This window comes from Muscardinus avellanarius (assembly GCF_963383645.1).
Source record: "Muscardinus avellanarius genome assembly, chromosome: 13".
Taxonomy (NCBI): domain Eukaryota; kingdom Metazoa; phylum Chordata; class Mammalia; order Rodentia; family Gliridae; genus Muscardinus; species Muscardinus avellanarius.
In genome coordinates, this window is record NC_137799.1 from 90,427,991 (window position 1) to 90,452,924 (window position 24,934).

At 45.3% G+C, this 24,934-nt stretch overlaps 1 protein-coding gene across 1 annotated transcript in view; it reads right to left on the reverse strand.

Moving 5' to 3' along the window:
- Positions 1-24,934, reverse strand: part of SLC28A3 (solute carrier family 28 member 3) — a gene marked incomplete at both ends in the record, with an annotated part of 116,320 nt that overhangs the window by 48,800 nt on the left and 42,586 nt on the right. Inside the window, 2 exons of the mRNA XM_080709002.1 lie at positions 21,528-21,685; positions 21,908-22,063. Coding sequence (XP_080565128.1) covers positions 21,528-21,685; positions 21,908-22,063 — 314 coding nt within the window. The remainder of the gene's footprint in view (positions 1-21,527; positions 21,686-21,907; positions 22,064-24,934) is intronic.

Sequence of the window (24,934 nt, forward strand, 5' to 3'; positions counted from 1 at the left end):
CACCAACAATGAGTGTCCGGGTTAACCATGCTGTATTCATATTTTTACACATATGTGGATGTAGCTCCTGCATTCATCAACCTCAGCCCTCTTCCTCTCCTATCCTTCCAATCTAGTTTTGCTGAGGTTTCCCCTCCATTACCTGAAGTCCCTTTGGCAGCTCCAATGCTCCCTAGTTTGGGCATATTAGAGAAAACCTATGTCCCTTCTCTTTCTGTGCTTGGCTGATCTCACTTAACATAATGTTCTCCAGGTCTTTCCATCTTCTTGTGAATGCCATGATTTTGTTCTTCTTTATAGCTGAGTAGAATTCCATTGTGTGCATTTCCCATAATTTTGCAATCCATTCATCTCTTGATGGAGATGTGTGTGTGTGTGTGTGTGTGTGTGTGTGTGTGTGTGTATTTTTTGGTGGTACTGGGGTTCCTGGGAACCCTTCTACCTCAGGCTACAATCCTAGGCCTATTTTTACATTTTTATTTGGAAACAGGGTCTCTTAAGCCAGTGCAGCTGGCTTCGAACCTGTGCGATCCTCCTGTCTCCTGTCTCTGCCTCCCAAGAGCGGGGATTACAAGCATGTGCCACCACGCCCATCTCAGTTTGTTCCATATTTTGGTTATTATGAATTGTGCTGCTATGAACATAGGTATGCATATGCTAAATCCTTATCTCTCACCATATACAGGAATCAACTCGAGATGGATCAAAGACTTAGAAATTAGACCAGAGACTGTGAAATTATTAGAGGAGGGCATTGGCTCAACCTATAGGCACAGGCAGTAACTTTCTCAACAAGACTTCCAAAGCGCAGGAAATTAAAGCAAGAATTAACAAGTGGGATTGCATCAAACTAAAAAGTTTCTTCTCATCAAAGGAAACCATCAAGAAACTAAAGAGGAAGCCTACAGAATGGGAGAAGATCTTTACCAGCCACCACTCCGATAGGGGACTAATATCCAGAATATACAAGGAGCTCAAAAGACTCTACACTAGCAAAACAAACATCCCAATCAAGAAATGGGCAACTCAACTGAATAGACACTTCACAAAATTAGAGATACAAATAGCCAATAGATACACGAAAAGATGTTCTTCATCATTGGCCATCAGGGAGATGCAAATCAAAACTACGCTGAGATTCCATCTGACCCCAGTCAGAGTGGCAAGCATAAAGAAATCAAATAACAACAAATGCTGGCGAGGATGTGGGGAAAGAGGAACTCTTTTACACTGTTGGTGGGAGTGCAAACTAGTTCAGCCACTATGGAGATCAGTGTGGCGATTCCTTAGAAAACTGGGAATCCATCATACGATCCAGCTCTCCCACTCCTGAGTATTTTTCCAAAGGGGCTGAATTCAGAGAACCACAGTAACATATGCATACTTATGTGTTGCTGCACTTCTGAAACACCAGCACTTGGAAGGCTTAGACAGGAGGATCGCAGGTTTGAAGCCAGCCTCAGCAACCTAGCGAGACCTTTAGCAATTTAGTGGGAATAAAAGTTAAGTGTTCCAAAATAAAAATAAAATAGGGTTGGGGGTGTGTAGATCAGAGGTAGAATGCTCCTGAGTTCACTCCCTAGTACCATAAAATACATAACATACATTTAGTAAAAAAAAAAAAAAAAAAAAAAAGCCAACAGTTGTTTGACAAATCTGATGTCTAAAATTCTGGGATCACCCCCTTCCCTGTCTTTTTGCTTTTTTTTTTTTTTTTTTTTTTACTTTCACAGTCTACAAATGTCAAGTGCTGCAAGGCCATGTCTCTGGCTGTGTCACCCCCACCCCACCCCCATACCCGTGAAAGGGCGGCATTTTCGAGGTCCCAGGAGCCTTTGCTTGTCACTGCCTGCTTCTGGCTGCTTGACTCATGGAACTGTCTGGCTCCAGGTTTGGGTCTGTGTGGATCCTTGGATGTGAGCTAATAGGCACCAGACAGCCCCTTCCTGGAACATTCCTGTTTTTCTCGCCTGCCGTGTGGGTTAGGGCTGGCTAGGAAGCACAGTACAGCCAGTGGCAGGACACACAGGCCCGACCGGCCCCGCTGTCATGCTGACCTCACACAGCCCTGTCACCGCCGGGCGCCCCGGGAGGTTGGCTGGGTGCAAGCAACAGGCTTCTGATTCACAGAGAGGATCTCTTTCCTTGAGATGTCTGAGATCTGGGGGCAGAGAATCCCCAGGAAAAGGGAGAGAGGCAAATTCTGAACCCAAAGGACAATTAAAGGAAGGCTTAGAATTAGACTAAACATTTTAAGCCAGGCTTGGTGGTGTACCCTTTTAATCCCAGTACTTGGGAGGCTGGGACAGGAGGATTGCAGGTTTGAAGCCAGCCTCGGCAACTTAGTGAGGCCTTCCGCAACTTAGTGAGACCCTGTTTCCAAATAAATAAAATCGGGCTGAGGGTTTAGCTCAGAGGTAGAATGCCTTTGGGTTCAATATCTGGACACACACACATACACAAACACAAACATACACACAGCAGTAACAACAACAAAATACAAAAATCCCAAAAATCTTCAGAAGAAAAAGAATATTAAAAAACATACTACGAAGCCAGGCCGTGGTGGCATACGCTTGTAATCCCAGCATTCGGGAGGCTGAGAAAGGAGGATCGCAGTTCATGGACAGCCTCAGCTACTTAGTGAGGCCCTCTGCAACTTAGTGAGACCCTGTTTCAAAAAATAAAGAATAAAAAATAGGGCAGGGGGTATAGCTCGGAGGTCAATGACCCTGAGTTCCATCCCTAGACCCGAAAAAAAAAAAAAATCTATGAAAGATGTATAGAAAGTACAGCATAAAATATAAATGCAACAGGAGCTAAGAACAAACATTTCTGGCAAATCAATCCATCAGTGGACGTGATTGAATCATATGAAATAACAAAATGCAGACACACGCTGAAAATGTTCATCTACTCAGAAAGGGGGAAACGCAGCGATGGTGATCTTGGTCCGCTAAGGGTCAACTGTGGACCAAGAAAGAAAAAAGGAACGATTGTCCAAAAGGAACAAGCGATCATCAGGTTCTGATCTAATGTCAGAGAAGCCTGGCTGTCTCTTTCAGACGGCACAGAAGGACAGGAATAAGGCAGAAACATGAAGAAGCCCTCCAAACCTCTCAGGCTATTAGAGATAAAATAGGCAAAAAACAAGCAAAGGGAAGACTGAAATGGCAACAACGTGAATCTAATTGGCATCCACTGAGTTTTTTATTTTATTTTATTTTTTGTGGTACTGGGGATGGAACCCAGGGGTATTCTACCTCTGACCTATACTCCCAGCCCTATTTTTTTTATTCTTTATTTTGAAATAGAGTGTCACTGAGTTGCAAAGGGCCTCACTAAGTAGCTGAGGCCGTCCTTGAACCGTGATCCTCCTGTCTCAGCCTCCCAAATGCTGGGATTACAAGCGTGTGCCACCATGCCCAGCTCTCCACTGAGTTTTTTTTAAACTGAACGGATAACACACTGTATTCTCCTTTTGGAGTAGAGCATGAGGCTTAGCAGTCCCGCGCGCTGCCAGCAGGGGCGCTGCGGCGATCGGCGGTCGACGGAGCCTGTGGACTCCTTTCAGAATGGCTTAATAAATAAATAAATAAATAAACAAACAAATAAATAAAATAAATAAAACCAAAGGCATACTGCTGAATAAAAGCTACACAAAAAGCTATTTAAATCAATTTGTGAGCTGGGTGTGGTGGCGCACGCTTGTAATCCCCGCGCTTGGGAGGTGGAGACAAGAGGATCGCGCAGGTTCGAAGCCAGTCACGCTGGCTTAAGAGACCCTGTTTCAAAAATATAAAATAGGTCTGGGAGTGTAGCCCGGAGATAGAAGGGCTTCCAGGAACCCCAGTATCACACACACACACACACACACACACACACACACACACACACCGATTTGTGATAGGGTAATACATGCATCTCTGCTACTGAACTAAAAACAACAGTAACACGATCCAGTGGTGGGTTCTTAGAGCGGTCTCTGCTTCGAATTCAAATTCACAGATATAAAAGACATTTGCAGGAGATAGGAAAACTGCTTTTATTATTTGCATTTCAGAAGGTAGTGAAGGCCTTTCTTGGTCTCTCCCATTAATTCCACAGGAGTTCCATCTCCTCTTGGTGTTCAAAAAGGCAGTGTGCCTCCAGAGACATCGCTTAGTCCACAAACAACCGTAGCAAATAGGTCAGGGAGACTGTGAGCCCTTACTGATACGCACTTGCAGGTCTTTTTTTTTTTTTTTTTTTTTTTGCGGTACTGGGGATGGAACCCAGGGGCTTTGCACCTCCGAGCTACACCCCCCAGCATTATTTTTTATTCTTTATTTTGAAACAGGGTCTCACTGAGTTGCAAAGGGTCTCGCTAAGTAGCTGAGGCTGTCCGTGAACCGCTATCCCCGGTCTCCGCCTCCCAAATGCTGGGATGACAAGCGTGCCCACCGCGCAGGTCTCCCTTGCAGATCTTGCTGGTCACTCTTGAATCAGTCCATGCTACTGCCCAGTAAATCCACTAGTAGGAGAAATAAAGGCTTTGCCATGTCCATCGCATTGTGGTCATTTAGATTCTTGAAATAAACAGCAAACAAATGGTTTAAGCACTGGGTTTCATTGTCTAAAAGCTGATGTCACTGATTTTTCTAAAGCTGGTTGTTTTCCCCAGTTGAAGGCGTGAGTCCTGGTTCTATTAGAAATGAGATGCACAGCTCCAGCTCACCCTGGAGTCTCCGGGACGCCCTGGCTTGGGTGCCCCTTGGTGGCGAGACTCTCCCAGGCTCAGGTACAGCAGAGGAAGGCCACCCCTAGGCCCCACCTCTGATTCTGTTGGCTCCGGAAGCAGGAACCAGATTACAGGTATTAAAATGCTAAAACTGAGCTGGGCGTGTTGGCACAGGCCTATAATCCTAGTTCTTGGAAGGGTGAAAAACACAGGCTCACAGTCAGTCTCAGCAATTTAGCGAGGTTCTCCTCAACTTAGTGAGAGTCTGTTTCAATGAAAAACTACAGCCAGGTGTGGCGGTGCATGCTTGTAATCCCAGTACTTGGGAGGTCAAGACCGGAGGATCACGTTTTTCAAGGACAGCCTCAGCAAGTGGAGAGACTCTTACCAACCTAGCAGCAAAACCCTGTTTCAAAATAAAAATAAAATAGGGCTGGGGATGTAGCCCAGAGTCAAAATGCCCCTGGGTTCAATCTCCAGTGCTACCCTTTCCCCCTCCAAAAGAAGCTAAACAGAAGCCTGTAAGCCTAGTACCTGGGAGGCTGAGACAGGAGGATCACAGGTTCGCAGCCAGCCTCAGCTGCTTAATGAGACCCTCTACAACTTAGCGAGACCCTGTTAAAAAAAAAAGAATAAAAAATAGGGCTGGGGTGTAGCTTAGGGGTTCAATTCCCAGTAACACACACACACACACACACACACACACACACACACACACACACATTGAAAAATTGAAACAGGTTCTAAGTTAAGAGGGCCTTCCTAAATTGCTAAGGCTGACCTTGAACCTGTGACCCTCCTGTCTCATCTTCCAGTTACTAGGATTATGGGCACGCACCACCAAACCAGCTGCTTGAAATTCTTTAGAGTAAAATGTAGGAAAAAGCAAATAATGATGGCAATTGATTAAATGAAAGAAGGGGACTTTTAGCTCATATTAACAGAAAAATAGGTCCCCTGGAAGTTCCTATGATGAAGCCCCAACCTCACTGTATTTGGAGAGAAGGCCTTCAGGGAGGTAATTAAGATTAAGTGAGGTCAGTAAGCAATGCAGATTTCACAAGAGATCCGAGGAGCTCGGGAAGGCGCATCTTTATCTGAGCGCTTACAGGAAGCTCTCTGGGTGTGGGAAGTGGGCAGCCCACAAGCCACGCGGGCACCCTGACCGTGGACTGCCCACGCCCCACAACTAGGAGCAGCCCCTGCTGTCTAGGGTCACCGGCCTATGCTATTTTGTTTTGGCAAAGGGAACTCTATTCTTATCAGAAGAATGTAAGTTAATGAATATGGAGGAAAAAACCCACCACTTTCTAACTCCCCAGGTGAAAGTAGACTCAGGAGGAGGTCATCTGTCCTGAGTGCTGAAACAATGGGGTGGAATGTGCTGGAACTAACATTCAGACCTGGGGAGGTGTCTCTCCCCTCATCTCTCACCAGTCAAGAGAGGAGCCTGCACCAGGATGATTGTTGCTTTTGGCCCTGGACATTGAATGCAGGGTCATTCTACCTCTGAGTTATGTCTCCAGCCCTTCATTATTTTTAAATTTTTTATATTTTGCAGTACTGGGGATTGAACCTAGGGGCATTCTACCTCCGAGCCCGATTTTTTATTCTTTATTTTGAAACAGGGTCTCACTGAGTTGCAGAGGACCTCACTAAGTCGCTGAGGCTGGACGAGAACCTGCAGTCCTCCTATCTTAGCCTCCAAGTACGGGGATTACAAGTGTGTGCCACTACACCTGGCTTTCCCCAGCCTTAAAAAAAATATTTTTTTCTTTGAAATGGTGTTAGGAAGTTGCTGAGAATCTCCCTAAATTGTTGAGGATAACTTCAAACCTGAAATCCTCCTGTTTCAGCCTGCCAGGTACTGGGATTACAAGCATAAAACAGTTTATTGGCTAAAATCGCACCATTATAATGGAGTGATCTGCCCCACTCTAACCAAGTAATCCCCAATCAAGGGACAAATTGACATTATGATCTTCCTGATGTGGGTGCACTAAAAACACACACTATCATGTATATCAGGTCTTGTCAGCAATTTATCTGAATTGAATCCAGAGGACACAACCAGACAAGAATGAAATTTTGCATTCAAAACGGTAGTGTTGCCGGGCGTGGTGGCGCGCGCTTGTCATCCCAGCATTTGGGAGGCTGAGACAGGAGGATCACGGTACGAGACCATCCTCAGCTACTTAGTGAGGCCTTTTGCAACTCAGTGAGACCCTGTTTCAAAATAAAGAATAAAAAATAGGGCTGGGCTGTAGCTTGGAGGTAGAATGCCCCTGCATTCACTCCCAGTACCGCAAAACAAAACCAAAAACAAAATGGCAGTGTCATGGAAAAACAAACAAACAAACAAACAAACAAACACTAAGAACAAATGTTGGACAATTTGTAACTGCTAGAGATTAAGGGAACAAATGACTTTTTAAAACGTAAAAAAAAGGCACCAGAGAAACTATAGCATGAACAACACACTATTATTTAATAACTCCAGACTGCTGAACAAGCGTGGGGCGGGCGTCAGGTGTGAGGTGTGGCCATGTCCACTGGTGTGGGCCGTGGTACCTGGGCGAGGTTAACTCTCCTGCACCAAGCTAGTTGGGTTCTTTTCAACCCTGGCCTCAACCTGGCCATAAAATCTGCAGTCTTTGAGGCGGGAGGATCACAGTTTCGAGACCAGCCTCAGCAACTCAGCGAGGCCCTGTTTCAAAATAAAAAAATAAAATAGGGCCGTGGTGTAGCTCGGAGGTAGAAAGCCCCTGGGTTCAATCTCCAGCATCACTAAAATAAATGAATAAATAAATACAAATAAATACCTGCAGACTCCCAGCACAATGATTTTGCCCATCCTCCCATAATAAGAGGCTGATGAAACATTGGGGTAATTTCTAAAAACTCAAGGCTGAATCTCTAGGTTGACTCCAGCTCCCCTAAAACCCTGCCTGAGAAACTCAGTGCCTCCTGGATAGCTTCCTAAGCCTTACTCCAGTCTGAACCTGAGATGGGAGATGGGCTCCGAACCTTTTCTGAGAGAGAGCCCTTGCAAAGCTTTCCAGTCTAGCTCCCTTCTCTGCCCCTTGGAGATGTAACTCTCCACCCAGAACTCTCTCCTAGATTCTATGAATGTAAGTATTGAAGAAGAGAAGGCTCTCTGGCCCCCAGCCTGGGTGGAGGGCAGGAGTGTCAGTTCCAGGAGGCCTAATTAGCAAACCCAGTGGGTTTCCCACAGAGAGCACATACCCCTTCCTGCTTTTTGCAATTTCCATTTCCTGACACTCACCCCAGCCAATTCCCCTTCTTCCCTGAGCTCAGGCACTGCCGGGCACTCTCTCCTATTGCGATAGTTATTACCAAGTGCAATATGTACCGACTGTTTCAACCGATGTCAATGTCTGGCCTTTGTCTTTGACCTTAACCATATCTGGGGGAGAAGACAAGAAGGTCTGAATTCAAAATCTTCCAATAACTGATCTTTAATTTTTTTTTTTCAATCCCTGCAGGCTGAGACAGGAGGATCACAGGTTCCAGGACAGCCTCAGCAAGTAGTGAGAGTCACCAGCCTCGCAACACCCTATTAAAATAAAAACAAAATAGGGCTGGGAGTGCTGCTTGGAGATAGCATGCCTCTGGGTTCAATCCCCAGTAGCAAAACTAAATAAATAAAAAATAAAATCACCCTTGGGGAAGCTGCCCCTCCCGCAGTCATGTGATCATGGCTTTCTCCTGGCCCTGCTGCGCATACCCACATGATGCCACCAACCCTTTGTCATGGTTTCAACGTGCGCCCCAAAGTTCCCGCCTTAGGGAGTTACTCCCCAGTACAAGTTTTGAGAGGAGACACCTTGAGAAGGGGATAAGATGGCCGATGCCATTGTGGCTGGGGTGGCTTCTTTATTGAGAGCGGGTTTCTTGTAAAAGTGAGTTCAGCTCTCTGGCTCACTCTCTCACCTCTCGCCTTCCATGGGGTGAACCCTGAGACAACAAGGAAGACTGATGCCACGATAGGCATGGTGGCTCAAGCCTGTAACCCCAGCACTGCGGAGGAGGCCGGGGCTGGAGGATCACAGGTTCAAGGCCAGCTCAACAATTTAGGAGATCCTATTTCAATCTAAAGAAGTTAAAATAGAGCTTGGAAGTAGAATGTGCCTGGAATTAATTCTCAGGAGAGAGAGAGGGAGAGGGAGAGAGAGAGAAAGAGGATGATACCTTATCTTGGAATTGTTCCTAAACTATTTAAAATCATGTTTTCTTCCGTAATCACAATTTGGGATCTTCTTACATATTAGGTGAAACTGACCTCATCTACATTTGGAAAAAAGTTCCTTTGTGATCAAAACTATTAAAATGTTCTAGGAGTGAACTTGACTGTGCCTGAAATTCCAAAAATGTAACTTGTTTTGTCATGAAGGACTAGAAATGAATGCTTTCCTCTGAAGATCATCTTCCTATAGGCAAGGAAAAAAAAAGAAAGGGTACAATCCGAGTGAAATGGTCTATCTAAGATTCTTATTCTCATTTTCTTCTCTAGCTTTTTTTTTTTTTTTTTTTTTTTACTGGGATTGAAGCCAGGGACATTCTACTTCTGAGCTCCACTTCTAGCTCGAGTTTTTATTCTTTATTTTGAGACAGGGTCTTATTAAGTTGTGGAGGGCCTCTCAAGTAGCTGAGACTGTCCTCACACTTGAAATTTTCCTGTCTCAGCCTTCCAGATATTGGGATCACAAACCAGCGCCACCACGCCTGACTCTGGCTTTTTTTAAATAGGCACTTTCCAAGTTTGTTTGACGGGATCAATATTCATACAGCAAAGTGATTGTTGATTGTTCTTATTTTCATCCTGAGCATACCAGGCAATGGTGAGAAGCCTTATATTTCCTTTGGGGCTCCTGGTCCTCAAAATTTGAAATTAAGAAATATTATATGCTGTGCAAGATTAAGAAATATTATATGCTGTGCCGGCCGTGGTGGCACATGCTTGTAATCCCCGCACTCGGGAGGCTGAGACAGGAGGATCGCACAGGTTCGAAGCCAGCCTCAGCTACTTAGTGAGGCTCTCAGCAACTTAGTGAGACCTATTTCCAAATAAAATATAAAATAGGTCTGGGAGTATAGCCCGGAGGCAGAAAAGCCCCTGGGTTCCACCCCCAGTACCACCAAAAAAAAAAAAAAAAAAAAAAAAAAAAAGAAAAGAAAAAAGAAAGAAATCTTATATGCTGTAAATATTTATGGCATACAAAAAGATAGGCTGGGCGTGGTGGCACACGCTTGTAATCCCCACACTTGGGAGGCGGAGATAGTAGGATAGCACAGGTTCGAAGCCAGCCTTGCTGGCTTAAGAGACCCTGTTTAAGAAAAAATATGTGTATCTATATAGATATATATCTATCTATATCTATCTATCTATCTATCTATCTATCTATCTATCTATCTATCTAGGAGTGTAGCTTGGAGGTAGAAGGGTTCCATCCCCAGTACCACCAAAAAGATAGGAAGAACTGTGGGTGATGGCACACATCTATAATCCTGAGTACATGGGAGACTGAGATAGGAAGATCACATTCTGGAGGCCAGCCTCAGCAGCTTAGCCAGACTCTGTTTCAAGATAAAAAAAAATAAAAAGGGCTGGGAGTGCAGGGTTGTAGAATGCCCCCGGATTTAATCCCTAGTACGGAGAAAAAAGAAAAAAAGAAAAGAGCCAGGTGTGGTGGTACACGCTCGTAACCCCAGTACTTGGGAGGCTGAGACAGGAGGATTGAGGTTCGTGGACAACCTCAGCCACTCAGTGAGGCCCTTTGCAATTCAGTGAGACCCTGTTTCAAAAATAAAGAATAAAAAAATAGGGCTAGGGATGTAGCTTGGAGGTATAATGCCCCCGGGTTCCATCCCCCGTACTGCAAAAAAAAAAAAAAAAAAAAAAAAATCAATTTAAAATTTAAAATCAATTTAAAATTCAAAAAATTGACATGAAGAGTATAACTGTACCTATCTATGAAACAAGTTAGTCATACATGTTATGAAATGATATATTTCTAAAAACCATATATGGCTTCAGTTATTTTCTAAAGTTTGTTATTAAAATAAGACAAAATAAGAAAGAGGAAATCCAGGCATGGTGGCACATGCTTGTAATCCCAGCATTCAGGAGGCTGAGACAGGAGGATCGTGGTTTGTGGCCAGCCTCAGCTACTTAGTGAGACCCTTTGCAACTCAGGAGACCTTGTTTCAAAATAAAAAAATAAAAAATAGGGCTGGGGGTGTTGCTCAGAGGTAGAGTGCCCCTGGGTTCTATCCCCCCTCCCAAGTACCACCAAAATAAATAAATAAAGAAAAGAAAAGAAAAGAAAAGAAAGAGAATAAAGATGATGTCAAGAGCCATTGGTCATCATTGATGATACTTAATCTTAGAACATCTTGAGTAGTTCTAAGCTATTGAAAATCATGTTTCTTCTGAAATCTTTGGCCTATCAAGATAATCACAATTTGGCGTCTACCTGCAGTCAGTGAAATGGGCCTGAGGTCTGCATTTGGAAATATGACAGGGGGGGTCTAAAATCAAATCAAGTTGGCCATCAAGCACTTCTTTCAAAAGGATGCTAATTAGCCGGGCATGGTGGCACACGCTTATAATCTCAGTACCTAGGAGGCTGAGACAGAAGGATTCAAGGTTCAAAGCCAGCCTCGGCAACTTAGGCTCTCAGCAACCTCGTGAGATCCTGTTTCCAAATAAGAAATAATATCTGGCTGGGGGTGTAGCTCAGAGATGGGATGCCTCTGGTTCAATCCTTAGTGCAAAAAAAAAAAAAGGCACTAATTAAATAAATGAAAATTATTAGAAACACATAGAATAAGTTTATAATATAGGAACATTTTAAGAGATGCATTATTTGCCTAATGCCCCCAAACCTCTGAAAAATAACTTGATAACTTTCTATTTGAGACGCAGATGTTGGGAGCCAAGCTCGCCCAATCTGGCAGGGACTTAAGGACTCAGAGTTTCCCATTCACAGCAGCACGTGACATCGTCCACTAGCTTCGTGTAGAAGAGACAGATTTCACACCTGGATCTCCAATTTGGCTTGGTCTGTACCAAACAGCATCCCTAGACATCGGGTTCAGCTAATAGTTGCTGACGTGTGAGCGTTTGTCGGTGCTAGTGTTTTAGTTCATTTCCCAATTGTTCTACGCTGTGGGGCATTATTATCCCCATTTCTGGATGAGGAAACAGGTGAAAGGAAGTGAGGAGACAGGTCTACATGTCGGACTGGAAGACCCAGGCAGTCCACTGCTTAAGAGTCTGTGGGAGAACCTGTATCCCGTCCTCATACCCGCCTGTGGCCTTCAGCTCTCCTCCCTGCGCACCCTCTCCTCCCTGTGCACCCTTTTGCCTCCCCACCGCTCCCCCTGACACGAGGGCCCTTGTTATCTCCACCAAGGTCTAGGCACGCACAGAACAGTCAGTCCTGGGAGCGCTGCAGGCGGCTCCCTGCGCTGCCTGTGGCTTCTCAGAACCTCCTTCAGCTCCTTCCTCTTCTCTGACATCAAGGCCTCGCGCTTTGCAGGGGAACGAGGAAGGGGTGACGGAGGCCAACAGGAAGCCCAGCATTTGCTGGCTCGGAGCAATGCCTCTGCTGGCATCTTCGGCTCTCTGTTCCCTCTTTGCCAGCTCCAACTCAAACCGTAACTAGAGCTGCGCTGTGTCTCTGTGGGTCTAGGACTCAGTTGAGCAACTTTTCCTTCCAAGCCCGTCCAAACCAGCTCCCCACCCAACGTCCTCCTTGCAAACGCTCCTGAACTCGAGTGGGCGAGCAGCTCACCCGTCAGTAACTTTAATTAGAATGATAAAGATTCTTTCCAAGCTAGCAAAGCTGCAAAGTGATAAAACTGAAAGGGGCGGGACCTTGGTTGGGAGTGGAGTCCTTTGGTGAGCATCTATACAGGTCCATAGTTTGTGTGCTAGGTATCCGTCCAAAATTGAGCGGGTCAGTAGACCAGGCGGCTAGGCGGTCCAGAAGGACAGCAGGCTTGCCTGGCTTGGCTCCTTTTGGGCCATGGCTGACACTTTCCCATGAGGCGAAGAGCTTTCCTAATCATACCAATAGCACACCAAGGTTGCTTTCTGAAAACGTTTCATGGAGAAATTTACACCATTACTTTCATTATACTTTCTTATAAACTGGCAGGCTGGTTTATTCTGGAATGTCTCCAAGGGCATTCCGCCTCTAAGCTACACTCCTAGGCCAATTTCATTTTCATTTTGAAACAGGATCTCACTAAGTTGCTGAGGGCCTGGCTAAGTTGTTGAGGCTGGCCTCAAACCTGAGACCCTCCCATCTCAGCCTTCCAGGGACTGTGACTGCAGGCATGTGCCACCATGCCCAGCAGAAATCCAGGATGGTGTGTGTGTGTGTGTGTGTGTGTGTGTGTGTGTGTGTGTGTATGTGTGTGTGTGTGTGTTGTTACTGGGAATTGAACCCAGGGGCATTCTACCTCTGAGCTATGCTCCCAGCCATATCTATTTATTTTTTGTTTGGAAACAAGGTCTTGCTAGGTTGCTGAGCTGGCCTCAAACCTGCAATCTTCCTGTCTCAGCCTCCCAGGTACTGAGATTACAGGCATGCGCCACCACACCCAGCAGAAATTCATTTTCTGTCAAAAGCAGTTCTTGACACAGTGGCTTGAGTGTGCTTTGCGCCCTACAGAGGATTTCACTTGACCTGGTACGGAGTTGTCTCAGTGGTAATTTGTTGAATGAATGGAGGAATGAAAGCAGATATAAAAGATTCACTTGAAACATTGAGAAAATACATGAATCCTTGACCCTCTAACAAGCCGAGGTCACCACCATCTTATGCCAAGAAGAGCTTCCCCGCATGCGCTGTTGTGAGGGCGTGCCGCTGGTTAATTTTAACCAAACGGCAGCATTGTGTACAGCTCCTAAGCATAATGCCCGGCGGAGTGCCAGAGCGCCATCAATTTCTGTTGAGTCAGTATGTCACACTTTCTGACAGTTTTGGCTCATGGAGGAAAAAGAAAACAAAGGACAAAGCTTTGAATTTATAGCCCAGGAGACGAGAGGGAAGATTCTGTCTCCAGGTACATTTCCTCGCCAGTTCTTGGTAATCTTGTTCTTCGTACGAGGGGCTCCTGAGCCCTCCAGATTCTCCTGATAAATCTCTACTTTTATTTACTTCTAAACAACACAAGACACACAATACCATCCTCTTCCTTCCTTCTTTTCTTCCCTGTCCTTTCTTTTTCCTTCTTTTTTGTCTCTCAGGAAAAAGAAAAGGGTGCTAGTCACGGTTCATAGAAAGGGCTTAAATAAGCATAATTAGATGTCACCAAAGCCCCAGAGTCCTGGCTTAGAGTAAAAACTGCTGCGCTATGTTTGCCTACATCTGCAGTCTGAAGACAGAGTTCTGAATTTCTCTGTGACCGTAGAAGCACAGGGCTCATGCTCACAATAATCTTTGCATATAAGATCCTAGACACTCAGTTTTTTTTTTTTTTTTTTTTTTTTTTGTGTGTGTGTGTGTTTGTGTGTGTGTGTGTGTGGTTCTGGGGATTGTACCCAGGGTCCTTCTACCTCCAAGCTACACCCTCAGCCCCTTTTAAATTTGTTTTTAAATTTGAAACAGGGTCTCCCTAGATTGCTTTTGCCGAAGGTCTTGCTTTTCTGCTGAGGCTGTCTTTGAACCCGTGACCTCCTGTCTCTGTCCCCCAAGTACTGGGATTACAGATGTGCGCCACCGTACCCGTCTAACCATTACTTTTCCCCCAGTTTGGTGAATCAGCAGTTCGTCCAGCATTCAGGGCCCTGTTCCTCCACTCGTCATGTCTCTACGAAATGGGTTAGCTGGGACCACCGCTCTCATTTTCAACAAAGGGGCTGTGGAGGGGAGATTCTGTCATCAGTGAACGAGAAATCAAAGCTGGCTGGGAACTCGCTTTTTTCTGTCCTGACTGAGAAGAGCATTCCTCCCCACATCTCTGTAGCCCTCTGAAGGAGGTTGGTGGTTTGAGCCAGCTGTGGCTGGGCCGTGACGCTGTGGGCTTTCCAGCCACCTCTGAGCTGACATTGGCATGACCATCCGTCTAGACCCAGAGGGGGACAGATCAGACCATGCCCATGCAACCCAGCTCAGCGCCCCTAAAAAAGCCTCGTGCAATCAGAAGGACATCTCTCTTAGGACATTCATGGTAGGAAAAACATTATTCAATATTCTCTATTCCTTTCTTTGTGATCATTAGAAGACTAATCTCTTTACAGAAATAAAAAGAGTATATTAGAGAATAGAATGAACAATTTTATGCCAACAAATTAGGCAACCTAAATAGAATATATAAATTTCAGTTCTGCGTGGCGACACATGCCTGTAATCCTGGTACTTGGGAGGCTGAGACAGTAGGATCGCAGGTTCAAGGCCAGCCTCAGCAACTAAGTAAGACCCTAAACAACTTAATGAGATCCTGTTTCAAAATTAAAACAAAAAACAAAAACACAAAAAAAGAGCTGAGGTTATAGTTCAGAGGTAGAATGCCCCTGGGTTCAATCCACAGTACCAATATATATGGAGTTAAGCTACACACACACACAGTTTATATATTATATATCGTTAATATATATATTAAAATAATTATATAATTTATGGTTAAAATCCATCACATCTGTTTCATCTTACATTTTAATGTGCTTGTAGAATCTCAATTGAACATGTAGCATATACTGTTTGACATCTTTGCCTTAATCCACAGCAAATATCTTTATCTGTTCATACTACTGATGATTTCTTTCCAATGTCTTAACTGCTGCTAAGTAAGTGGCTCCATTTTTAAAGGAAGCTACTGCAGAAATGCAAGTAGGTAGGAACGTGTGTGTTGAAGAAAGAGAAGAGTATGGTGTGTGTGTGTGTGTGTGTGTGTGTGTGTGTGTGTGTGTGTTATTGGGCATCAAACCCAGGGGCATTCTACCTTTGAGCTACACCTCCAGCCTTATTTTACTTTTCATTGTGAAACAGGGTCTTGTGAAATTGCTGAGGGCCTCACTACGTTGCTGAAGCTGGCCTTGAACCTGAAATTCTCCTGTCTCAGCCTCCCAAGTACTGGGATCATAGGCACGCACCACTGTACCTGGCTAAATATGCATTTTTAAAATTTCCTTCACAAGCTGCACGTGGCGGCGTGCACAAGCTTGTAATCCTAGCATTTGGGAGGCTGAGACAGGAGGATCCGGGTTTGTGGATAGCCTCAGCTACTTAGTGAGGCCCTCTGCAACTCAGTGAGACCCTGTTTCAAAATAAAGAATAAAAAATAGGGCTGGGGGTGTAGCTCGGAGGTAAAATGCCCTGGATTCCATCCCCAGTACTGCCAACCCCCCCCAACCCAACCAAAAAACAATCCTGCTCAGGAAGCTGGGCGTGACCACGTGACCCCCAGATCAGCGCACCAGGAAGAAGCCATTTTCTTCCCTGTCACTTATTATTCCACCCTCGGGACTTCTATATTCAAAGCATCTGGTTGAGAAGAAGCCTACGCCAGGTCTTGGTCCATGGTGGAGCTTACGAGATGCCTCCAGTTGTGGTTCGGGGATCGAACCCAGATGTGTTCCAACTCTGAGCTACTCCTAGCTCCATTTTATTTTTTATTTTGAAACAGGATCTCACTAAGTTGCAAGGGGGCCTCACTAGGTTGCTGAGGCTGGCCTTGAACCTGAGACCCTCCTGTCTAAGCTTCCCAAGTTCTGGGATTACAGGCGTGCATCACCACGACTGGCTTGAGTTCTCTAATTTGAATCTCTATTTAATGAACCCTCTGAACCTGCCCGGCTGGCTGGCTCAGCAGGCGGCTGGTGGAGCAACAGGTCTTCCTCTTCCTGTGTCTGGGCAGAGCCGAGGCCCATTTCCCCGGTCTAGTCCTGCCCAGAGACTCTCACAAGTGGGCTCCACCCTCTGACTTCAGAGTACCCTCTCTGTGCATCGGACAGCCACCTGTGCCAGGGCTGACATTTACTTTTGGGGAGGAGGAAGCTGGAGCGGGGCTCTTGGAGACATCCTTAAATAAAAGCGCTCTTCCAAAGACTTGCCTGCATTTTCACTTCGGAGTCTGAGTCTTATGGGGCCTCTCTCCTCTTATTTGGACCCTTTCCGTCTCGAATTTGGAAAAATCTGTCAGTCGTCTGAGTCCTAAAGGGTGCCCTCCCCCCTATATGGATGCTTGGCAAATATACTTATGGAGCAGGGGAAATGTGGTTTTGTTAAGAAAGTAATGCAGGCCGGGCATGGGGGTGCACGCTTGTAATCCCTGCGCTTGGGAGGCGGAGACAGGAGGATCAGGCAGGTTCGAAGCCAGCCTTGCTGGCCTAAGAGACCCTGTTCCCAAATTTTAAAAATATATAAAATAGGTCTGGGAGTGTAGCCTGGAGGTAAAAGGGTTTCCAGGAACCCCAGTACCACCAAAAAAAAAAAAAAAAAAAAAAAAGTGATGCAGACATAAATGGATGTCATGTGGGAAACCAGAATCACATAACTCACTTTTTTTTTTTTTCTGGTACTGGGGATGGAACCTAGGGGCATTGAACCTCTGAGCTATACCCCCAGCCCTATATTTTAGTGTTTTTATTTTTTTTAATTTAAAAAATTTTTAAGCCGGGCGTGGTGGCACATGCTTCTAATTCCAGCATTCAGGAGGCTGAGACCAGAGGATCAGGGTTCGCAGAGAGCCTGAGCTACTTAGTGAGGCCCTCTGCAACTTAGTGAGACCCTGTTTCAAATTAAAGAATAAAAAATAGGGCAGGGGGTGTAGCTCGGAGGTCAAATGCCTCTGGGTTCTATCCCCAGACCCCACAAAAAATTTATTTATTCGAACCTGTGCGATCCTCCTGTCTCAGCCTTCCAAGTACTGGGATTACAAGCGTGCGCCACCACGCCTGGCTTGTGTTTTTATTTTTGAAACAGGGTCTCACTGAGTTGCAAAGGGCTTCGATAAGTAGCTGAGGCTGTCCACAAACTGTGAACTTCCAGCCTCAGCCTCCCAAATGCTGGAATTATAAGCATAATCTACCATGCCTGGCTCTGTAACTCACTTTTAAACTATACATTAAGCTCAATTTCAGGGGGACTAGAGTCCTCAATGTACAAAGAATAAGGTTTCAGAAAATATGGGAGAGATGGTCATGATTTCTCAGGGTAGGTTTCTCAAGCGAGATACAGAAAACAGAAGAAAACGGAAAAATAGGACCAGGATCTGATTAACTTTTGTTCATAACAAACATATCATTATATATGGAAAGATATCTTCAGGGTAATGGAAGACATTTATAAATCATAACTGAACAAAGGCTTGTAATGGGAACATTTAAAGAACTCTTTTAGTTGGGTGTGGTGGTGCCCATTTGTAATCTCAGCACTTGGGGGGCTGAGACAGGAGGCAGCTTCATAGCCAGCCTCAGCTACTTAATGAGGCCCTCCATAACTTAGGGAGACCTTGTTTCATAATGAAGAATAAAAAATAGGGCTGGGGGTGTAGCTTGGAGATAGAATGCCCCTGGGTTCCATCCCTGGTCATTCTCTCTCTGTGTCTGTGTCTGTGTCTGTGTCTGTGTCTGTGTCTGTGTCTGTGTCTGTCTGTCTGTCTGTCTGTCTGTCTGTCTGTCTCTCTCTCTCTCTCTCTCTCTCTCTCTCTCTCTCTCTCTCAGAAAAAGAAAAAGGCAAAATCCAGTAGAAAAAATGGGCGAGAGACTTAAAACAAGTATTTCATAAAGTCATCCAGTGACTAGTAACATAAGAAATTTTAAATTTTCTTATCCTCCTGAGGCAGGAGAGAAGAAATAAAGGACACAGGTTGAAAGGAGACATAAAGGAAGTAGGAAAATGTAACTTTTACATAGAAGCTATTTAAAATATCCCAACACCTTCACTCCTCAGCCAGGCCGGTCGCTGTCCACCCAGCCAGGCCTGTGAGTCCCAAGTAGCTGAAAAATTCACACATCTTTTTTTTTTTTTTTTTGATAGTACTGGGGTTCCTGGAAACCCTTCTACCTCCAGGCTATACTCCCAGACCTATTTTTATACTTTTTTTATTTGGAAACAGGGCATCTTAAGCCAGCACACGCAGCTGGCTTCGAATCTGCGTGATCCTCCTGTCTCCGCCTCCCAAGTGCGGGGATTACAAGGGTGCGCCACCACGCCTGGCAGGAATTCCCAAATCTTTACTAATTGTCCTGAGCCCTGGGGACTATCTCAAAGTGGCACCAAAGGATCAGACAGCAGAGAACCCATAAAAGATCCAGAGAAGTGGCGGACACTTTCTTGGAAATTCATTCACAAAAGCCTAGAACTAGGTATGCTGGAGAGATACCGTTTGCTCAGAGGACAGAGGTCACACGAAAGAGTAGTTGCCTTAGGTCGCTAGCCATTCCACCTGTAAAGTTCAAATAAAAGAGCAATCTCCTTGGGCCACTGCTGTTAACCTTCCTTAAGTAGTCTAAAAAAAAAAAAAAAAAAGATAAGGCCCCTGCAGGACCCCGAAGATGAACAAAAACCTGGAATCACCTTGTGGTTGGGGGTCTGATCTCCTCACGCACCTCCTCCTACCCACCCCTCATGAAATAAAGTACCCCAGCCCTATAAAAGACGAGCCCGAACCCCAAATGCAGCCTTCCTGCGGAGATGACCCACATTCTCCCTTGAACGTGGATTTCTTGCATTCCTAAATAAACCTCTGTCTCTGACTGGTGCACGCTAACCTTCTTTTCTGTCATGTAAGCCACAGACCCTGCTGGTCCCGAGTTACATTTTACTCTCTTCCCCACTGGCTACTTCATGGAATCAAGCCGGACCCTCCACAGAATCAACCCTTCTCCCGCGACGCTCCTAGTTTATAAGACCCGCACTGTATAAGAGTATGAAGTTAACACTGGCAGCACCCTCACGAGCACTGTGTTAGTGGCATGTAAAATGCAAGAGGAGGCTGTGTGCAGTGGCTGCCTGACACTGTCTAGGTCTGCAAATGCACTCAGGGGTGTTTGCACAACACAGTTGCCTAATGGCATCTTTCTCGGAACGCGCCCTGTTAATTGGTGCATGACTGGACTGCCACACACCCACCAGAGTGGCTGAAATTTACAAAGCCGGCTGAATGTGGGTGCGGAGGTAGAGGAGAAACAGGAGCTCACCAGTGCTGATGGCAGTGGTGCGATCATTTATAAGTAAAAATTGAAAGGGTGTATGTATTCAGTGACCTAGCAATTCCGCTCCTGAGTACAGTCTGGTCATTACAGGTGCTCAGTGAGCAGGTCCAAGAGTGTTCATAGCTGTGCTGTTTCGGGAAGTCCCAAAAAACTCCAGATGTGATTACATGAATGTCCACCAACAGCAAAATGTACCAACAGGAGGATAACTCCGGGGCAGAGTACTGTGTACATCAAAGAAACCAGGTGAACTGCAGTCACCTGCAGCACCACGGCTGAGGCTTAGAAGTAGGAGGCTGAGCAAAAAGAATTCATGCTACTCAAGTCCACGTAAGGTTTAAAATAAGCAAACATACTTTGGGTATATTGGTGGTTATGTAAAGTACAAAAGCGAGAAAGGTAGGCTTGGGAATTCAGTTAGAAATCACGGTACAAAGACAAGCTGGGAACTAGTAACCATAAAGTGGGAGCGCGCAATGGTTAGCCCTTAGAGGAGCCAGAGGAGGGAGGCTGCAGTGACCATGGCAACGGTTACCATGATCACTGCAACCTGGGCAGTAGGAAAGGCCTGCTCCCTGACCTGGGTGGCAGTCCCCTTCCTCAGGAGTGTGTGTGCGCACATGGGAAACTATTTATTTTATTTTATTGTGGTACTGGGGATTGAACCCAGGGATGTTCTACCTCTGAGACACACTCTCAGCCTTATTTTTATTCTTTATTTTGAAACAGGGTCTCACTGAGTTGCAGAGGGCTTTGCTTAGTTACTAAGGTTGGTCTTGTGGTAATGGGAATTGAGCTCAGGGACATTTCTACCTCCAAGATACACCCTCAGCCTTTTATTAATTAATTTGTTTGTTTATTTACTTAATTTATTTTTGTGTGTATGCTACTGGGGATTGAACCCAGGGGCATTCTACCTCCAAGCTGTACTCCCAACCCTATTTTTTATTCTTTAATTTGAAACAGAGTTTCACTAAGATCCTCCTATCCCAGCCTCCTGCGTACTGGGATTACAAGGGTGTGCCATCACCCAAGCTTGACAGGCTTGAGCTTGACTTAGTTATGTTTTTTTATTTTTATTTTTTAAAGTCTCACTAAGTCTTTAAGGGTCTCACTGAGTTGCTGAGTCTGACCTTGAACTTGTGATCCTCCTGTCTCAGCCTTCCAAGTACTGGGATTACAGGTGTACTATGGATGGAACCCAATGGCATTGTACCTCCGAGCTACACCTCCAGCCTTATTTTTTCGTCTTTTTTATTTTGGAAACAGGGTCTCACTGAATTGGGAAGGGCCTCGCCAAGTAGCTGAGGCTGTCGGCAAACCCCAATCCTCCCATCTCAGCCTCCCGAATGCTGGGATTACAAGCGTGCGCCACCATACCCGGCTAGCATTAAAGAAAAAAATGATACTGGGGATTGGACCCAGAGGCACTCTACTTTCTAGCTACACCCCAGTCTAATTTTATTTCGTATTTGGAAACGCAGTTTTGCTAGGTCGATGAGTCTCACTACTCGCTGAGGTTGTCTTTGAACCCGCAATCCCCGGGGTAAGCCCGCAAAGCACCCAGTGAGCTTTGGTTGATGACCTGGGGCTCGCTGGGGCTCGCTTGCTCACCGGTTCTAGGACTGCAGACCGGCCTGGACCTCGTTTAGGAGAGAGGAATTCTAAGATGCTGGCTGCATGCATCCAGAACGAGACGTGCTGGTACGTAAATTCTGCGCCTTGCTGTGAGCCCCGGGGGAAGGGTGGGGGCAGCAGGGGCAGTTCTGTTTCTGGGTGACAAGGTAAGCCTGGATCAACGCAAGGTGGCGAAAAGAGGCTTTTCAGGTTTGTCAACACCGAAGAGCCCAAGAAGTAAAACTAAAGGGCTTAAAAATGTGCCATTAGAATTCTTGATTGTGGCCCAGTAATCTCACTGTTTTCCTGAAGGAACCTGCCGAGCAGGTAAGGATAATAAGGATAAGGCATTCTTTTCGCCCGGCGCATCCGCTCACCTGGAAGCCCGCGTTGCTGTAGCCGTCCTGGGCTCTGGGGACCACCGGACCGGTCAGCTCCATTCTCCTCCCGCGGCGGGGCTGGGCTCGGCCCCGGCCCTGGAGGTCCTCTGCGCCCGGGGGGAAGGAGCGCGGCCTCGGCTGTCAGGAGGCTCCCTGCCGCGGAGCAGACCGGGGCATTGCTTCAGTTTGGAAACTTGTGCAGCAATCTCCTGGATGCCTGTGGCCTATGGCAGGCTGGGGTGGGGCTGGGGGCAGAGGGCGGTCCGGCCCGCCCCACGCGCTGGTCCTTCCAGAGATTACCATTATTGATTCCATTTCACTCCCGGGGAGAAGGCTTTTGCAGTGCACAAACAGAAAAAGACGCTTTCTCTGTAGACCTTAGTGACACTGGGGACAAGGAGTGGTGTTGGGGCTGGGAAACTCTGAGCCAGGAGCAGGTTAGGGACCAGAGAGACAGCTCCCTGCTTCCCTTGGACAAGCTGAGCTGAGGGAGAGTTAATGACCTTTTCAGAGTACTATGGGTGTTAAAGGGACAGCGAGAAGTCAAATTCAGTCATTTCAAAGCCTTTTGACTACCTTCCTGCTTCAGGCTGGGTTGCTTTCAAAATAATCCCAGTACTTGGGAGGCTGAAACAGGAGGATGGCAGATTCAAGGCCAACCTCAGCAACTTAGTGAGACCCTGTTTCAAAATATTAAAATAAAATAGGGTTGGAGATGTAGCTCAGAGGTAGAATGTCCCTGGGTTCAATTCCCAGTACACCTCCTACCCCTCCTCTCCCCCAAAAATAGGACTGGGGGTGTGAATTAGTGGGATAATGCCAGGTTTGATACCAGTTACACACACACACACACACACACACACACACACACACACACTCCAGCCGCCCCATAACAGAAATACAGAGATATGGCAGATAAATGGAAGGTGACCAAGTATTCACTTAATGAAAGGATTCTTCACTTTATGAAAATATTAGCTGAAAATTTTTGTCAAAATAGAAAATTTCTCCTAGTACATTCAAAGGGAACTGCTTTCCATGGGAATTGCTAATTACTATCATTGTGTGACTTCTGCAAACACACGGAAAATGCTTGTGAGTATAAAACTAGAATGGTAACTTTTTTTTTTTTTTTTTTTTTGGTGGTATTGTGGATAGAGCCCAGGGTTTCTACCCCCAGCCTTCTTTATTTTTTATTTTGAAACAGGGTTTCACTAAGTTGCAGAGAGTCTCACTAAATTGCCGAGGCTGGCCTTGGATCCGTCAGCCTCCCAAGCACTGGGATTACAGGTGTGTGTTGCCATACTTGGCTTGCTAGTGGTTGTTAATGAGTTATGATTTTTATGGGTGGTTGTTATTGTCTCTTTTCTATTTATGTTTTCTATAAAGTGCTTGATTTACTTTTATTATTGTTATATAGACTGTATGACCTGGTCAAGGGCTTGCAGGAACCTCTTGTCTGGGTTCAAATTCTGGCCCTTCCTCTCATTATAGCAAACTATAGCTTGACAACCAGATCTAGCTGACGGCCTGTTTTCATATGGCCCAAGAACTAAGAATGGATTCTAGCCAGGGGCAGCGGCACACACCTGTAATCCTGGTACTTGGGAGGCTGAGGCAAGAGAATTGCAAGTTCAGGGTCACCCTGGGCAATTTCTTGAGATCCTGTTTCAAAACAAAAAAATTAAAAGGGCTGGGGGTATCTTTTTTTTTTTTTTGGTGGTACTGGGGTTCCTGGAAGCCCTTCTACCTCCAGGCAACACTCCCAGACCTATTTTATACTTTTTTATTTGGAAACAGGGTCTCTTAAGCCAGCGAGGCTGACTTGGAACCTGCGCGATCCTCCTGTCTCCGCCTCCCAAGCACCCGGATTACAAGCGTGCGCCACCACGCCCATCATTAATTCTTTCTTATAATTGCAATGTGCCCTAGTTACAACCCTGTATGTTATCAAGGGCAACCCCCCCCCCCTCCCAATGAAATGCTCAAGAAAGGTACAGATAAATGGAAAGCAAATGTCTGGAGGATTTATGCTGTAAAATTGTTGGAAGAAACCAGTTGGCACAACCTCTTATAACCTCTCTAAACTCAAGCTCATCTGCCAGGCCTAGTGGCAAACGCCTGTCATCCCAATACTTGGGAAGCTGAAACAGGAGGATCGCAGGTTTCAAGACAGCCTCAGCAACTCAGAGAGAATCTATTTTGAAATGAAAAAAATAAAAAGGGCTGGGCTGTAGCTTGGAACGAGAATGCCCCTGGGTTTAATGCAATGCCCAGAATCATCACTCCTCAAAAAGAGATTTGATTTAGTTTAAGGTCATGGGTGAGCTTTACTTTTTGGAGGAAAAGAAAACCTTTATTCTGTCATTTATGGTTATAATTGCAGAAACTTGGCAAATACTTTTAAAACTTAAAAAAAAATTATTATTTGCCTATCCATGAGCAAGGGAGATCTTTCCATTTTCCAAGGTCTTTTTAAATTTCTTTCTTTAATGTTTTATAGTTTTCATTGTAGAGGTCTTTTACATCTTTGGTTAGGTTTATTCCTAGGTGTTTTTATTGGTTTTGAGGTTATTGTGAATGGAATTGTTTTCTTTATTTCTTTCATTGTGGATTCATTGTTGGCATATAGAAAAGCAACTGATTTCTTTAGGTTGATTTTGTATCTTGCAACTTATCAAAATGGCCATTTTGCCAAAAGTGATCTACAGATTCAATGAAATTCCTATCAAAATACCAATAACATTCTTCACAGACTTAGAAAAATCAGTCATGAATTTTGTATGGAGAAAGAAAAGACCCAGAATAGCCAAAGAATTCTCAGCAATAAGAACCATGCAGGAGGCATTACGATCTCTGACTTCAAATTATACTACAGAGCTATAGTGGTAAAAACAGCATGGTACTGGCACAATAACAGGCATACAGACCAATGGAACAGAATAAAAGATACAGAAAGAAACCCACACACGTATAGTCAATTGATCTTTGACAAAGGGGCCAAACACACACTGGAGAAACGAC